The 16,359-nt window shown below is 56.6% G+C and overlaps 1 protein-coding gene and 1 long non-coding RNA gene across 3 annotated transcripts; one reads left to right on the top strand and one right to left on the bottom strand.

Annotated features, from left to right (window-relative positions):
* The first annotated feature begins 990 nt into the window (after positions 1-990).
* Positions 991-14,996, top strand: CCDC92B (coiled-coil domain containing 92B). The gene is made up of 4 exons (XM_059865791.1): positions 991-1,084; positions 5,094-5,247; positions 7,318-7,365; positions 8,923-14,996. Exons 1-4 carry the CDS (start codon positions 1,040-1,042, stop codon positions 9,585-9,587), a joined length of 912 nt encoding a protein of 303 aa, XP_059721774.1. The 5' UTR covers positions 991-1,039; the 3' UTR covers positions 9,588-14,996.
* LOC132337325 (uncharacterized) lies at positions 2,866-8,927 on the bottom strand. 2 transcript variants are annotated; one of them, XR_009489150.1, is made up of 3 exons: positions 8,602-8,927; positions 5,817-5,933; positions 2,866-5,581 (listed from the first exon to the last, which is right to left on the bottom strand). It is a non-coding gene; the product is annotated as an uncharacterized LOC132337325 (long non-coding RNA). The 2 variants fall into 2 exon arrangements; XR_009489149.1 differs by lacking the exon at positions 8,602-8,927 and having other exon boundaries at positions 5,817-8,561.
* Positions 14,997-16,359: the final 1,363 nt, after the last annotated feature.

Here is a 16,359-nt window from a genome sequence, read left to right as displayed (position 1 = left end):
GTGAGCTCCCCTACAACTCCCTGCGTGCTGGCTGCACACCAGGATTAGCAGGATTGCAGCAGTTTTAACAGGAGACGGCAGCACAATTCAGCATCAGAGCAGGAGCACGGCACTCTCTAGGCACATTTGGGTTCAAGGGAACGGGAATCAGCAGACTGTCAGCTGATGGGGAGGACGCTACCATTCTGCTGTGCCGTCACCGCCGTGCAGCATGGAACAGGCCACCGCATCCCAGCCTCCCTGCCGGAGCAGAGGCGCAAAGGATTGAGTCATCCTTCAATGTGAAGCTCCAGCTGGTCTGGGTACCACAAACAAAAGGCATGAAAAATCAGTAACCACTCGAGTAAACAAGTTTTTACCACCATCTCTCTGACCACAGCTCCGCTGGTTTGACGGACCAGTTTCCCGGCTGCAGACGGTACCGGCCCGCATTTGAGTCGCATCCCCCCGAGCGGCGGCGGCACTGCAGCCCCCGCAGGGACACACGGCCGCCGCCTTCCCCACAGACACAGAGCCCCCGCTCTGACCTCCGGGGCTGCTCGGGGGTCCCTGCGCCCGGGGCTGAGCGGGCGGCGGCCGCGGGACCCCCGGGGCAGCTTCGGCCTCGGCCTTCAGCACCGCGGACAGCGGCGGGGAGCGGCGGGGTGCGAGCCCCGGCCGCACCGGAGGTCCCGGGGAGCGGCGCCCCGAGAGCCCCGAGGAGCGGGACCCGGCCTCAGCGAGGGTCCAGGGGAGAGGGGCCCCGAGGGTCCCGGGGAGCTGAGCCCCGCTTCGCCGAGGGTCTCGGGGAGCGGCGCCCCAGCTCCGATGCGGCTGCCCGGGCAGCGGCTCGCCGCGGCCCGGCCCCGGGGCAGGGTCTGTGCCCGCGCCGCCGCCGCCGCCCGGCGGAGCTCCCCAGTTCCGGTCACGTTGCCGCCTGTTTACGGGCGGCGGGGCCGGGCCGGGCGAGGCGGGGCCGCCGCAGGCAGCGCGGGCAGCGCGGGAGCCGGCGCGGCCCCGGCCCGGCCCCGGCCCCGGCCCCGGCCCCGCCGCTCCCCCCATGACGCCCAGCGGGCGCCCCTTGGGGCCCCGCCGCTCCCCCCAGGTAAGGCACCGGCCGCGGGGCGGGCGGGCCGGGCGGGCCGGGCTGCGGGGCGGGCGGGTCCCGGGGCTGCGGGCCGGCCCTGCACAAGTTGCCCGCAGCCCCGCCGTGCCCGTTCTAGAAGTTGCCTCTCCCGGTGCGTGACCCCGCCGGCGCTGTGGTGCCCCGCCGCCGCGGCTGTGCCGGCGCTCGGTCCCCGCGGCCCCCCCGAGCCCGCCGGGCTCTGCCGCCCGCTGCGGAGCGCGGCGCCAGCACCGGGCAGCGCCGCTGCCCAGCCCCTGCGTGCGGGCGGCACCGCGGGTTCCCCCGCCGGGAGGAGGACTGGCCCGGAGCGGCGGTGAGGGCCCGGTTCCGCTCCCGGAGCAGAGCTGGATCCATAGCGAATTCCCTCGGAGCCGGGGAGAGAAAGCACGGACTTGCCTCCAGCCTCCGCAGCCCCCTAACAAGCGTCATCGGGGCTTTTCCTCAGGCGATTGTGCTCAGAGAATTGCAAGAAACAATAATTTATAATCACCATCTGTATTGATTTTATCTGCAAATAGATACTGACAGATAATGAATAGCAAACAGCACTTCAAGTGTAATTCTGCCTCTGCTGAGATCAGGGAAGGTTTCCCACTGACTTTCCCAAGGCCAGGATTTCACCTCTGGTTTCTATTCCTGGCATCGCCACTGCCTCTGTGACCTTCTGCAAGTTTCTGAGCTTCCTGCTTGCCTGATTTCCCTACATTTAAAGATACACTAGCTTAGTGGCACTGCTGCTGTTTATATTTGAGCTGTAAATACCAAGCACTGTGGATTTCTAGTGTATATTTGTGTTTATTCCTGCGTATGTTTCAATGTGATGGAGAAGGGGTTGCTGGCAGCCACAGCAGGACAAATTATCGACCTGTTCCTGCAAACCTCATACCCCCTGACTCCCAGCTAATTTGCCATTTATGGGGAATAATAATCACAGATGAGGGCCAGAGTGTGGTGTGACTCTGCTGTGTGTACAGAAGTACACAGATATGCAATACTGCATGTCCCTTTCAGACACATCGTTGGGATGGAGGGTTTTTCTTGGGTCACAGCTCTGGGATTCTGACTTACATTGAACAGCAGACTTAAGCAGAGTTTTGCCCTGGAAGCAAACTCTCAATCAACCTGTCTGTGCAAAGGAAATCAGCTCTTGGTAGACTTGCAACTGAATTGGTCATTGTAGCTGCTCCAAGAGGCTACTTCAGTCATTTTGGTTTGTGAAATAAGAATTTGATAAATTGGGATGAAATTGTAAATTTCACTGGGGTTTTCCACCAGCACTTTGACAGAAGCAGCTGAGATCAGGACTCCCAATATCCTTGTGCCAAAGGTCATGGCTGCATAGTGAAAGGATATGAAGCATGGAAAAAAACGTGTTTTAGAGGCAGGTGCACAGGAAGGCTCAGCAGTTGAGACCATGCCCACGGTCACTCCCCGTGGGGAACTGGAGGGGGCTGAGCCCAGTGCCACCTCATCAGTTCTGTGCTCAAAATCTTGGGGGATCAGCACAAGAACCTCATTCCTGGAAAGCTCTCAGTGGTGGAGCAAAGCCTGTGGATGTCCAGTCCCCAAAACTGGAGAGACCTGTTTAGCCAGAGCTCTGCATGGAGCAGGGGCCAGCTCAGGCTGTAGGTGTCACCTTTGAATAGGGGCAAGCCACACTGCTCAGCTGACTGCTGCCTCCTTTGCTGCTGTGTGTGCACGTGTACAACTCTCAGAAGCCCAAGGGCACAGAGCATCCTTCAAGCTAAAGAGGACTACTATCACTTACTCTTGGCTTTTATTATGAATGACATTGTATACATAACTCGTCAAAATCACAGAGTACAGTCACTGTGAGAACTTCCACCACCAGCTGCCTTGGGATCCTAGAACTAGTCTGGGAAGGAGAAGTAATGGCTACAGCAGCAAGGGAGGGATCAGAGTGGGGGTACCAACCATGTCCCTACTCGCTGCAGTACAACCATCCTTTTGGGAGCCACTCACCCAGCTGGGGCAGGAGGAGCGGTGGCAAGGGCAGCCCACTCACCATGCTTTGGCTCTCCTGCTTGTGGCACAGGGGGAAAGTTCCTGCTGTGGTTCACTGCACAGGCTTTTGGTCATCACCACTGTGGGTGTTCTGAAGTATCAGCACAGGGAATTCAAACCCACTAAGGATTTCCCATTGCAATTCTGGAGACAGACTTCTCTTCCCGCATACACAGGTAAATTATGACGGCTCTTTGCTTCCAAATCAGAGACAACAAACAGATCTCAAGTCCAGATTTTTTTTCTTTGACTTTTTTGCAGCTTGAAATCTATCAACTATTTTTAAAGGAAAACATTTTCATTGGTTAAAAAAAAAAAAAAAGAGCAATTTCCTACTTAAGGGGAGAAGGGAAAGTTCAATGGAAAATTTGCAGCCATTTCTACTAAAGACATTTCTACTAGACAGCACAAAGTGCTTGAAAATAGAAGTACGTGTCCCCTGGGCTTTGGCCAACCTACTTTCTGATGTTTCCTGAGATGGGGAACACAACTCCCATCAAGAAGCTCAGCCCACCATGGCCAAGGCTGCCAGGAGGATGTACCCATGGTGTGGTTTGCATTCCTGGTCTCTGGCAGATGCCAGATAACTCCCATAACTCTTGCACTGGCATCAGGACATATGGCCCTCCGAGGAAGATGGCCTGGCCAGACCCAGCCCCCTGGCACAGCTGGGTTTGACACCTTCCATAAGGACAACTACAGAACAATGCATTTTGGATCATTTCTTTACCAGCAGGCTGGGTGCTCAGCTGCCCCCAGCCTGCACCCCACACCTCATCAAATACAGGAGACCTGACTGTAGAGTTGTCACAAATCTACAGAGCCTTTGGCAGGAACAAAGCTTTGACCTTGGGGCACTGCCAAGACCACTTACTGAGGGATTGATCTTAAATGCATTCCAGTGCAGGAATTGCAAAATGCCCTATGTGACCATGCCAGGCGTGCTGGAACAGTGAGCCACAGTGCTCCCTTGGTTCTGCAGTTTCTGTACAGAGAACACTGGAGTCAGATGTGGAAGCAGTTGCCCAGGGACAGGATGATGCACTCCACCCCTCAGGCTTGTGGCACAGCATTTCCCCATAGAATCATTTAGGTTGGAAAAACCTCTCAGGTCATTGAGTCCAGCCACTCTGCCAGGTTACCTTGATTTGCTGCAGCTTCCCTCCCTCTGGGCTGTGTGTAGGGAGCAAAGACAGATTCCACACACCACAAAATGGTATTTCCTGGGATAAAGGGCTCTTTCAGGGGCTATTTTTATCTCTCTGTGCAGCAGCACAGGTGGGCAGCTTTTGCAGCTGCTTTGCCATGGCTGTTGATGATGTGGGGATGGACCCCCAGCCCAGCCAGCTCGGCTGCCTGGCACAGCCTGCCAGCAGCTCTTGTCTGCCAGGCAAATTACCAGGGAAGATGTTACTTCTCCTGGAAGACAACGTGACTCTCCTAGCCATGCAGTGCTGATCGGGTTAGACAGAGCATATTGTATTTTTCATGTGCTGGATCGCTCGCTGCAGTTGCTGCTGTGTAACGTGGGGCTTGTCAAGTGAGAGCCAAAATCGTCTCTGGTGCAACTCCCACCTGGGGACGACGAGGAGCAATCTTGTCCCAGATGCATCCTACTCAGTGATAAAGTATTTCCTAGGGCCAAATTCGGAACAGACATGCATGCTATGATGCCAGGGTTCATGCAGCAGGATTATCCTGCCTGTGCAGTCTCAGAGCAGGCAGGACAGGAGCTGGCCCCAGAGGCACTGGAAGGTGAGAGGGCTGAGGCCATTCCCTGGCCATCAGCTGAGCAGGGCTGGCTTTGCCCACAGCCACAGTCCCCGTGGAGAGGGTTGAGGAGAGAAGGCACCACCCTGCACCTCTGTGAGGGGCCTGCCCCTCACAAGGGCTCCAGGGCTGGGGCTCGCAAGCCCAGCGCACTGCTGCACATTTGATCACCAGCCATCTCCACTCCCTGCAGGCCTGGACTGTGAATTTGGTTGCGATGGAGACCGTGTCCCTGGAGCACCAGATCCAGAGTGTGCAGCGGCACATCGCTTTCCTGAAGAAGGAGCAGATGGAGCTGCTCCATGACCTGCACCTGGAGATCCTCCGCTTGCAGAAGCACTGCTCAGGTGAGCGCTGGGGCGGCCGCAGTGGGTGGGGGCTGAGTGCTCACGGAGCTCCTTGGGCAGGAAGGTTCCTGCTGGCAGCCCGGGGTGCTCACAGAGGTGCTCGGCAGGTTGCAGAGGAGGCGAGTGCCAGGCTGCAGCGCGAGGCTCGGCGCCCTGCACAGCTGCCCCCTGCTGCAGCAGGGTTGCACTCCCCTCCAGCCACCCCTGCAGCAGTGATGGTTGCCCAGCCTTCTGCCACCACTGCCACTCATTCCAGCTTGTGCTGCTGCTCTCATCAATAATTCAGCCATAGCTAATTACTCCTCGTCTTCCAGCCTCCCATTCTCCTGGGTTCCTGGGAAACAAAGAAACGTCTGCACTGATAAAACTGGCTAGTTTTCCCCATCCTTTCTGAGCTTTTGCTGTTCTGTTTCATTGTTTTAATGGTTTCATCTACTGCCTCTTCAGGCAGGCAAAACAGTGGGGTTCTCCTGCATAAATCAAACTTGGGGGGTCTGACCCCGCTGGCTGAAATGAGCCCACTGCACAGGTGATCTCCCCTTCCCAGTGTGACCCAAGGACAGCCATACCTGACCAGAGAGTTCCTGTCCTCATGGGTGAGGTGTGTGCTTCTGCCAGGAGTGCCAGGAAACCTCTGGGCAGTTTTAAGGAGCCTTTCTTGAATTTGAGTGTTGTTATCTGGGGAGCTGTTTGCAGGAGGAGAGTAGAGTCTTAAAGTCAGTTTTTCTTCAATGTGGCCCTTTGGACCCTTGCCTGCTGCCTTGGCACTGTTGTTTCAGACTTTTTCACTTTCCTCTTGGTCTATTTGAGGTACCCCTGTGGGAAAGGCTCTCCCTCCCACAGAGGTGGTTCTCAGCTGCCTCTCAGGGGTCATGGGGATGGTACTGAGGCAGATCAGCACCCGCACCCCAGGTCCAGCACAGAAACTGGGACCCCAGGCTGTGTATCAGCCCGTCACTTGCTCAGCAGGGTGATGTCTTTGGAAATAGGCAACTGCTTTGGTTTTCATTTGAAATATATCTGAGACTCCAAACCTATTATTTTAGCTTCAGAAAAACAGCACAACAATGGCCATTGATTCCCACCAGGGCAGTCAAGAGTGCTGAACGCTTTCCAGAAACTGCATTACGGTCTCAGGTACTTCTGCCTCCTCACTACAGATTTGTTTTCCAAGACAGACAGGCAGAGCAGCCTGAGACAAGCATTTGGTTTCAGAAGGATGGCAGTGATGAGGATTAGAGTCAACACAAAAGCAGATTAAAAGAAAAATGTAGGGCAAAGATTAACCATTTGAACTCATTTTCCGGGGAAAAAATAGCCTCCAAACAGCTGAATGCTGCTGCTAGTACTCTCTTCCTCTGCTCAGGGCTGTTAGTGGTTGGGTGGGCTGTGATAATTAATTCAAAAGGGACTGTCTGTAAGAGTGCAGGGTAAAGTGAACTCCAGAAGGTCTCTGAGCTGCACTTTGTGACCTGGTGCTATAGCCTGGGGCTAGGCAGCAAGCAGGCAAAGGGCAGCAGAGAGGAGGCAGCATGTTGGGGCTGAGCAGGCAGGTAGGTGCTGCAGCTCCTGAGATCTGGAAGGGATTTGGATGCTCCATGTTGCCCTGGAGCAGGGCAGCATCCTTCTGCAGGCACATCGTGCTGGGACGAGGCTGTCCCTGCTTGTGTCACGTGTAGAGGCAGTGATCAGCCTGGAGCAGTAAATTATGAAATGCTTTGGGTGGCAGCTTACACTTTGGTCTATTTTCAATCCATTGCTCTGCTCTTTGTCCTGGTTTACAGCACTGAAAATGGTTCAGCAACTCTTTTAGAAAAAGGGAAGGCACAGGAGCATCCCATGGACAATGTCTCGGCCATGAGGCTCCTTAATAACATATAAATTGCCAGAATTGCCTATTTTTATCTCAGCCTGTGGCTGGTGCTCCTAGATGGCCACACTCCCATGAAGGCTGGGCAGAGATATCACTACAGCCACAGTGATGTCCAGTGCCCCAAAGGGAGCAGAGGAAGACATGGGGAGCACAGAATGGGTGGGACACTCCTCAGTCCTGCTGGATTTCTCTTCCAGAGCTCACCCATGACCTGGAAATGAAGGAGCTGGAGGCCCGCCAACAAGGTAAGAGCACAGCTTTGGGCACAAGATAAGGGGGAGCAGGTGTGGGTGCAGAAGAGTCTGCGGCCAGAGGGGCCCATCAGGACTGCAGGGGGGCACAGGGACCTTGCCTGAGGGGGCAGCTGGGCCGAGGGCAGGACGTGGAAGGCAGCGTGCACAGCCTGCTGGTGCTGCCTGGGAGCTCCGCGGCCGGCAGAGGCTGCTCTGGGAGCAGCCTGGCTCCTCTCCTTCCTCTGCCCACAGATGAAACTGAAGCTCCTCCCTGGCATTGCCTGGGCACAGTCCCTGGCACCAGGCCCCAGCCTGTGCTCTGTCCTCTGTGCCAGGACAGCCGGTCCCAGGGTGGGTGCAGGCTGCTCTCACTGGGGCCAGCGGGGTCCTTGGCACCCTCACAGAGTGCCATGGCTGGCTCCATGGCAATTCCAAACTCCCAGCCCCTCCCATGGAGCCAGGGTCCCTTCTCTGCACCCGAGGGCTTTGCTGGCAGAGGGCCTGGTGCCCAACCCACCAGATGCCATCGGGGTGTCAGCAGCCACAATGCAGCGAGTCTCATCCATGGTGCCTGCCCATCCTTCAGCCTTTTAGAGCTGCACAATCACTTTGCCACATTTATGGGGCAGTACTTCATTTACGATGCCATCAAATGATTGCTCTTCTAGTGCCGTTCATGCAATAATTACTGCCTGCAACTCCCTCCCTAAGACCTCATTATAAAGCTGCAGAAACACTGAGGAGCTGAGGCTGTAAGTGGCTGCCAATCACATCATAAAAAGCAGATTATTGCAGAAGATGGGAGCAGGCCTGGGCAGGCCTTGGAGCGTGGGCAGGTGCCAGCTTGCACCCTGCCAAGGGCTGGGTGCCGGAGCAGGCAGCCAGGGCTGGGGTCAGGAGTCCTCAGCCCTCCCATTGCCCACTGAGCTTGGTTCCAGAGACCCAAGCTGCGAATTCCCCAAGCTGCCTGGCCATCCTGCCCCAGGACAGCATTCCCCAGAACTCGCTCCCTCGTCCCAGGATGGAGGTTCCTTCCCTGCTGAGTGCAGCCCAATTCCTCTGTAATTGTGGATTAGCATCTCCATCCTGACTTACCAGGCTTTAGGATCCCAGGGCTTGAGGCCAAAAGTCCCTCCAAAGTTGGGCTGATGGTTTCTCTGCACCATTTCCTTTTCTCTTCCAGCCCATGTGCTCCCCCCCACCCTCTGCACACATTCAAAGTCACTTTTAGGGTGAAAAGCTACTTACCTAGGGAAATTTTAAAACTGCAGCAAGGTAGAGGCAGCAGGTTCCATAGCAACAACATCCTCCACTGGAAGGATGCCTTTTGCTGTCACCTCACATTCGGGTGTTACACATGCCGGGGTTCCTGTGCCTGTGCTGGCAGTGAGCCCGTGCTCAGGCAGCTCACAGGGGTTTTTTTCCCGGCTTCAAGAAGCACTCAAACAGCCTCAATGGCACTGCTGGGACACGCTGGCACCACGGAGTGCTCAGCAGCCACATCCAGCCAGGAGCAGCGCGGCTGAGCCCCCGCTCCCCCTCCTGACCCCTCTGTGCCTTGACCCACAGATGTCCTGGACCGCGAGCTGGAGGAGAAGTGCCGGGCGATGGAGGCCCAGCTGCAGGAGAAGGAGAAGGACAACCTGGAGCTGCGCAAGGAGCTGCAGCACAAGGAGACGCTGGTGGCTGCGCTGCGCTCCAGCCTCCGCAGCAAGGAGCGCCGGTTCCTGGAGGAGCTGAAGCGTCGGAGCCACCGCGTCACCATCCTCGACACCGAGCTGCAGAAGCAGACGGAGGCGGCCGCCTACCTCTCGCTGCAGCTGCACGCCACGGCCCAGCGGCTGCCGGGCCCCCGGGCGGGCGGGCGGCCGCCCCCCGAGCAGCCCCCGGCCGAGGCTCGGCCCCGGCGCCGCGGCCACAGGGCGCCCGCCCGGCGCCCGCCCGGGGACGGCGCCCGGCCCAGGGACCCCGTGCCGGAGGAGCACGATGCCATGCCCGACCCGGCGCTGTTCCTCTACACGCCGCGGCCGCACGGCCCGCAGCGCCCGCCGCCGGAGCCCCCGGGCCCGCCCCGAGCCTCGGCCGGCGCCGCCGCGGCCTCCCGGGGCCAGCGGCCCCCCCGGCAGGAGCCGGCGGCCAGGGCCAGGTCGGCCAAGGGCGAGCCCAGCAAGAGGCAGGGCTCCGGTGCCCACGGTGCCCACGGTGCCCACGGTGTCCCCCGGGCCCAGGAGTAGGCGGCGAGGGCACGGCGCGGCCCGACCGGCCCGAAAGGCCTGAGCGCGGCGGCACCGGGCGGCGCCGGCCGAAGCTCCTTCCCCATCCCCTCGGTGGAGAGGAAGGGGCGGCCGCAAGCGGGGCCCTGCACGCGCCTCCCACCCACCGGCAGCCAGCGAGGGTCCCCGACAGGTCTGAGCCAGCGATGTCACCGGCAATGCTGCGGCACAGGGGAGCATCCAGCACCCGGGCTCTGAGGGGCACACGTCCGAGCGCCTGTCCAAAGCTTGCAAGGAAAAAAGAAAGAAAGAAAGAAGAGGAAGCATTTTTGAAATGAGATTTTCCTGCTGCTGCTGCCCTCAGAGTGGGCGCCGGGTTGCTTTCGCTGTCCCGGGGTGCTGGGAGCGGGCACAGCAGCAACAGGCTGTGCAGCACATGGCTCGGCACCGCGGCCTGAGCCCAGCCTGGCCATCCCCGGCACCGGGCACACCGCCAGCAGGGTTCTCCAGAACGCAGGCAGCTGAACGAGGTGGATCCTGTGGGTGACGGAGGGATCCCCTTCCACATGGACAGTGCTGCTGTGCTGGCCAGGCCCTGTCCCACGCTCCCTGTGCAGTGGTTTGGCTGTCTCCAGCACGGATTTCCCCTCATCACGGTCGCACGCAGGACTCGGACAAGGCAGCTGGACGAGTGCTGAGACTGGCCATCCTGCTGGACACTCCTCAGCCGCTGCAGCCGGGCTCCGCGTGCTGCTGGAGCAGGGCTGCACCCTGTGCTCTCCTCAGCACCAGCACTGTGGTTCTCAGTCACATCCGCAGCCTGGTCTGGGCTTGCTGCTGAGGGCTGAGCAGCCCCCGGTCCTCCCGTGTTGCCTCCCGTCCTTCCCAGCACAGCGGCCATACACAGCTGCCTTGCCCCATTTCCACCAAACTGTCAGCTTTACAGTCCCTCCCTGGGTGTTGTGAAACACCATTAGGAGGGGAGGGCTCTGCCGGCCAGGCAGGGCAAAGGTCACCCTGCTGCGGTGCTGCCGGCCCTGTGCTGCTCAGGGCAGCTCAGGGGGCAGGTTTCACCCTGGCGTGTGGGTCGCCAGCCTGGCTGGCCGGCCGGGACCGGCCCCTGCCTGCAGCCTCCCGCAGGACCTCACTGCCCCCGCGGCAGGAGGGAGCTGCAGGGTGACATCACACCCTATTTCCTTCCAATTCAGTTTGAAACCTCTTAAAAGACATCACCCTCATAGACTAGCGAGGCTTGGCCTGCCCGCACTCACCCTGTGTGCTCATGCAGTCAGAGCTGTCTATTTTTGTAGTTCAATATTTATATACTCTATTAAAATGCTTTATGAGATTGACAGCAGCAGTCGCCAACCAGCTCTTTAGTAAAAACAAACCCCAAAGCATATGAGCTGCACTAGCAGGGCAGAAATTAGTGGCTTTTGTACCTTTTCTTTGGCTGTTATGTAACTAGCCAGGCTTTGGAGGGCAAGACCCCTCGTGCTCTCCCAGGGCACCCCTGAGGGTTGGGACTTCCCAGCTGCTCCCGTGCTCCCCAACACACCCCTGGGTTTGGGAAAGAGCCCAGCAAACCACGCTGGGCAGGGCCCCCCTCACAGTGCTCAGGCAGCAGCCTGACTTCAAGCCAGGCCGAGGTGTGCAGCTCCTGGGGCACGGAAGCTCTAGTGGGAGATGTGTGCAGCCCCCGAGGTATCTGGAGCTGCTGCCTCGGCAGTGCAGAGCCCCGGGAGCCCCCAGCTCTCCTTCCAGACTGTCACAGCCGTGGCAGGCTGCAGGGAGCCCGGCAGGGTGCTCACAGGCCACCCCTGCCGAGCTCCACGTGCCCAGGTTGCCCGCACAGGCTGGGCAGGTGCGGGGCAGCACGGGGGCTCTGGTAACGCCCGCTGGGCTCTGAGCACCAGGAATTGTTACATGAGGGAGAAAAGCCCTGAGCTCCCTGGCATCCCCCTGCTTCCCTCTGCACAGTGACCCAGGCAGGCTCTGCCAGGCCCAGCTCAGGGTGAGCTGGGTGTGCTGGGGCCCTGCTGTCACCCACCCACAGGGGCACGGAGGGGAGGTCTGTGAGGGGAGCAGCCCCAGGGCTCCAGCAGCGCAGTTCCGGGAGTGTTGTGCCGGTATTGGCCTCTGGAAATCGCTGTTTCTCTAGGGTTCTGAGAGGTTCTACTGTGGATTTGTGTCCTCTGGTAGGGTGCAAGAGGCGATGCCTGTCCCTGTGTACTCGGCTGTTGCTGCAGCTGTGGTATGCACAGCTCCTTCCCGTCCTTCCTAGACAATCCTGATAGACACAGTGTGTTGCATCCTTATTACAAACTTCTTCATGAGATCATGGTGTTTATGACTGAGCATTGAAAAGTGGAGGGAGAAGTATGATCCTTCTCCTGTGTAAATACCTTCCTAGCAATCATCATCCGTAGTGCCTAGTATGTAAATTAAGCAACCCTGTCTGAGCTGCAGGGCCCTTTCCTCTCCACCAGTAATTAGCAGCTTGCTCAAGGAGTTGATCTCATTCCAGTCCCCCATGCAGGTCCCTCCCCAGCTGGGCAGGTCTGGCAGAGCCGCCTGCAGCAAGGGGGGTTCCCCAGGGGATGGAGAGCCAGCACCCCAGTTCCCCCCTTCATGCCAATGTAATGTGCTTGGAGATGAGTTGTCAGGGTGAGCCCTGCACTTTTCCTTGGGCACATTTGCCTTGGAGCAGGAAGGATCAGCTCTTGCGTGCTGTACCTGCTTCAGTCACTGCTGCTTTTCGTAGGGGGGAGGGAAGCTCTAGAGACACTATATATACACTTTGATATGTGTGTGTGTGTATATATATATATATATATATATATATATATATATATATATATACATACACATACATGCACTTGTTTTGAAGGGAAAAACTGTATGATTGTAATAGAAATAATGTTGAGATAAATTATTTTAATCTTTGTATTTATATAAAATGATCAAAGAGAGCAAAATGATAAAAAAAAATTCAAAAAGTCGGTATTCCTATTTTTTACTGAGAAGGCTGCTGGGGCCACCAGGAGCCTGAGAGCCAGTGGGGCCCAGGCAGGGCCTGCCCTCCCCTCCTGGAGTGGGGGGCTCTCGTAGACTCCCCTTTAGCCTGTAAGGTGTGACAGGGATCTGTAGGTGCATTTAGTCTGTGCTCTGCACTCCTCGGGAGTCCAAAGGGCGCACCCAGCTCCGACCTGCGCCACGCACCTGAGAGCACAGGCTGAGGAGCACAGCCACCCACACCGATGGAACGGGCAGGGTTTGATGTTCTCTTGTAAAGCTTAATGATTAGACTGGAAATGGAAGCATAGCAATAACGCTCGGTTGTTAAACAACGTCTTGTGTGTGTGACCCACCATGTGCTGAGAGCTGTCTAGAGACTAACAGCCGGGCTCCTCTCCTCTGCACCCCCTTCCGCTCTGTAGCTCTGCAGAGGCTTATGGATTTGATGTGTTTGGTTTGCTAATATCTCTTATTATTATTTTTCCTAATGCTATCTGAGAAAGTGATGTCTCAAATGCACTAGGTGTGAGGTGAGCAGTGGATGTGGGAAGATGCACCTGCAGCACTCGCTGTGGCAGAGCCAGTCCTGGCAATGGGGTGCGTGCTCCCCTGGACTTATTTAACCCTGGGCAGATTAGTCAGGAAGTTCTTCTTCTTGACCCTGTTAACTAAAAAGCCATATTTTCTGAATGTGTTTGCTGGGACTAATCTAAGTACTCCCAGCCATGTCCTTCCCATCCCCACTAGGCTCCCAGCTTTCCCACTGCATGGCTCTGTGCTGAGACAGTCTGAACTGGGCCAGGCCCAGGAAAGGAAGCTTTCTGTGAATCGCCTTATGGCAGGCCAAGCCAGGCTCATGGCCCAGCTGATGGGTGCTCTGGAGGGACTGAGGGGTGCTCTTTCCTGGGTGCCCAGGAGAGGTGGCAGTGGCTCAGCAAGAAACATCCTGCCTGAAGTGGCTGGAGCCAGCAGTGTGAAGGGAGTGCTCTGCTTTTCCGAAGTTCTCCCCAGGCTTTCCACACTGGGAAGGTAAATCAGCAGCACAACAAGGGACTTTCATTGTTGGGGGTTAGGTGAACCTTTCAGAGTCTTTGTGTACAGCCTTGTGAACTGGCTCCTGCTGCCCCAATGAAGCCACACCATCCTGCCTTTCCTAGAACAGCAGCCCCGATGAGCCCGTCTAGCTGTAGTGACGCCGCAGCTGCCTCGCTGCACGCCTGTTCTTGTCACCCTCTTGCACTGCCGGTGCCTGGCTGCCAACAGGACGGGAGAGAACTCCCTTATGCCTCTGCATTGCCTCATGCAGGCATCTGAGATCTGTGGATGAGATCAGCAGTGCTGAGTGCCGGCTGGGTGAGCAGGAGGAGCTCAGGATCGATGAGCACAGCAACTGTGGAGGAGCCACCAGACACCATGGCCAGTTAAAGCTCAAGGATCAAAGCACCGTGTGCCCTCACCATCAGAGCTGCCCTTTTCTCCCCAGGGCCCCATTTCTGCCTCTGTGTCCTCCTTGCCAGCTCTGGCCCTGCAGGGACGCTGCTGTCCCAGCCCCCCGGAGGGATGGCGCCTCTGGGCAGGACATGGAGGGTGTCACTCGGCACGGCCACCACATCCAACCCCTTCATCTCACCCTCCCTCTCCTCGCACCTTCGGGCAGGAACAGGGGGCGAAGCTGCCGGGGTGTGTGAGAGGTGCACCCAACCCACGCCCAAACGGTGCCTGGTCCTCCCTGGCCAGGGTGTGGTTATGCCTCCTGGCTCTTGCCAATAGATTTCAGTCATCTTGCAGCTTCCAAGAAAGCTCCCCTTTCCTGTTGCAATTTTCGCAGGAATTAGACTACCAGGCCCTGGGAATGCCCCAAATCTTTGCATGTCTGAAGCAGCAGGCCCTTTGTGCCCAGGGGCTGTGGGTACAGCACTGAGTTGCAGCCCCCTCGGCCCACAAGGATGAGCCCTGTCTGTAAGATCACTGTCACCTCAGTGGGGTGGGGACATCACCTCTGCCTGGCCAGAGCTGTGCCAGGACCCCTGCGAGGGCTCAGGCAGAGAGATGAGGAGGGCAGCACTTCTGGTCTCAGCTCCCCTGGTCCCAGAGCAGCTGTGGTTTTGCTGGAGCAAAAATATTGTCCTTGGCTGAGTTTGCGAAGCTCAGTGAGAACAATAAACGCCTGTGCCTCGTGCTGGGGAGCGCCGCCGCAGAGGGACAGATGCCAAAGGTTCGACACTGCTCTGCTTCATTTGAATGTTCATTTTGCTACATGTCACCATTTTTTGCCAGGATGATATTCTTGTCGACTTTGCTTTTTAACCAAGTGCTTTTCAGAATGTGTTAACGCCCAGAGACTAGAGTATGGAGCTGTACTTTAGAAGTTGTTGTAATACTCCTTTTTCTTAATAAAGAGACTGAAATCTGCAGGGTGGTACTGTCCTACCCCAGAATGCAGGGCCTCCAGCCACAAACCAGAAGCATCTCTGTCTCTGTCCCAGGACTGGATCCTACCTCACTCCCCCAAAGCTCTTCCACAGCTCTGGGGAGTCCTCAGAGGGACATCCTAGTTCTTACAGGGGGCCTGCAGGGAGATGGGGGGATCACTATCAGGATCTGGAGTGCCAGGCCAAGGAGGAATGGCTTCCCACTGCCAGAGGGCAGGGTTACATGGGATATTGGGAAGGAATTGTTCCCTGTATGCTGGGGAGGGCTGGCACAGGCTGGCCAGAGAAGCTGCAGCTGTCCCATTCTTGGAAGTGCTCAAGGCCAGACTGGACAGTGACACAGAGAAACGGGAAATAAATTCTCCAATCAGTTTGTTTGGTTAGAAAGTTGACATTTTTCAGCGCTGGGTACATGAGGGATTGTTCCATCTAACATGTATGGCAATTATCAAAACTTTTAACAATTTATACATTTTAGCAGACAAAGGAATTAGTGTGCATTGGCTACAAATTACATAGTTCTCTTATTAATTAGTATTCTCTATTGGTTCCTCGCATCCCATGCTGATTAGTCTTTCTCTTCTTTTGGGTCGGTTGATTTCTAGCATCAGTGGTATGTGGGTTGAGGGCCACAGACCGCCCCTACCAGAATTACCTTCGACCCATTTGGAGCTGATTTCAGCACAATCACTGAGTCAGTTTTATTAGTTATTCCTTATCTTGGGAGTCCTGCCAAATGTCCTTGTGGCCCATAAATTCTGCACTCTTTGTGTCCATTATTAGTGGAAATATCCTTCTTCCCAAGCTATGTTAACTTCCTCCCCCAGGTCTTAGATCACTGAATCATGTCAAGCCCCAAACTTTGTTTTTCTAACACATGGACATCGCTTACAGCTTGCTTGTTAGCTACTATGTGTTTCGTGGATTAAATATCCCTTCTTGTTGGTTAGACTTGAAAGTTACAAAGATCAAACGTTAAAGAACATCCTTTCTTTGTTTGGTTAGAATTTTTGTTTTGTTTTGGTTGGAATTTTTGTTCTTTTTGATGTTGTTGGTTTTGTTTGGTTTGGTTTTTGTTTGGGTGGGTTTTTTTAACCTATCACCAACCATTATTTGTTACAATTAAAGATTTTCCCAACATTTCCCGGCACGGCTGCAGACTCCTGTTTAAAGAAATAGAACCTCTTGGGTAGAGCGGGGCTCGGAGCTGCCTGCGCTGCGGGAAGGTGTCCGTGCCCACAGCAGGGAGTGGAACCGGGGTCCCTTCCAGCCCAAACCGCGCTCTGCTCTGCCCCATGCCCGCCCCGAGCCGTGTCCGTGCCCGCTCGGCGGGGCGCGGTGCT

Source organism: Haemorhous mexicanus, chromosome 22 (genome assembly GCF_027477595.1).
Source record: "Haemorhous mexicanus isolate bHaeMex1 chromosome 22, bHaeMex1.pri, whole genome shotgun sequence".
Classification (NCBI taxonomy): domain Eukaryota; kingdom Metazoa; phylum Chordata; class Aves; order Passeriformes; family Fringillidae; genus Haemorhous; species Haemorhous mexicanus.
This window is presented reverse-complemented; position numbering and strand designations above follow the sequence as displayed.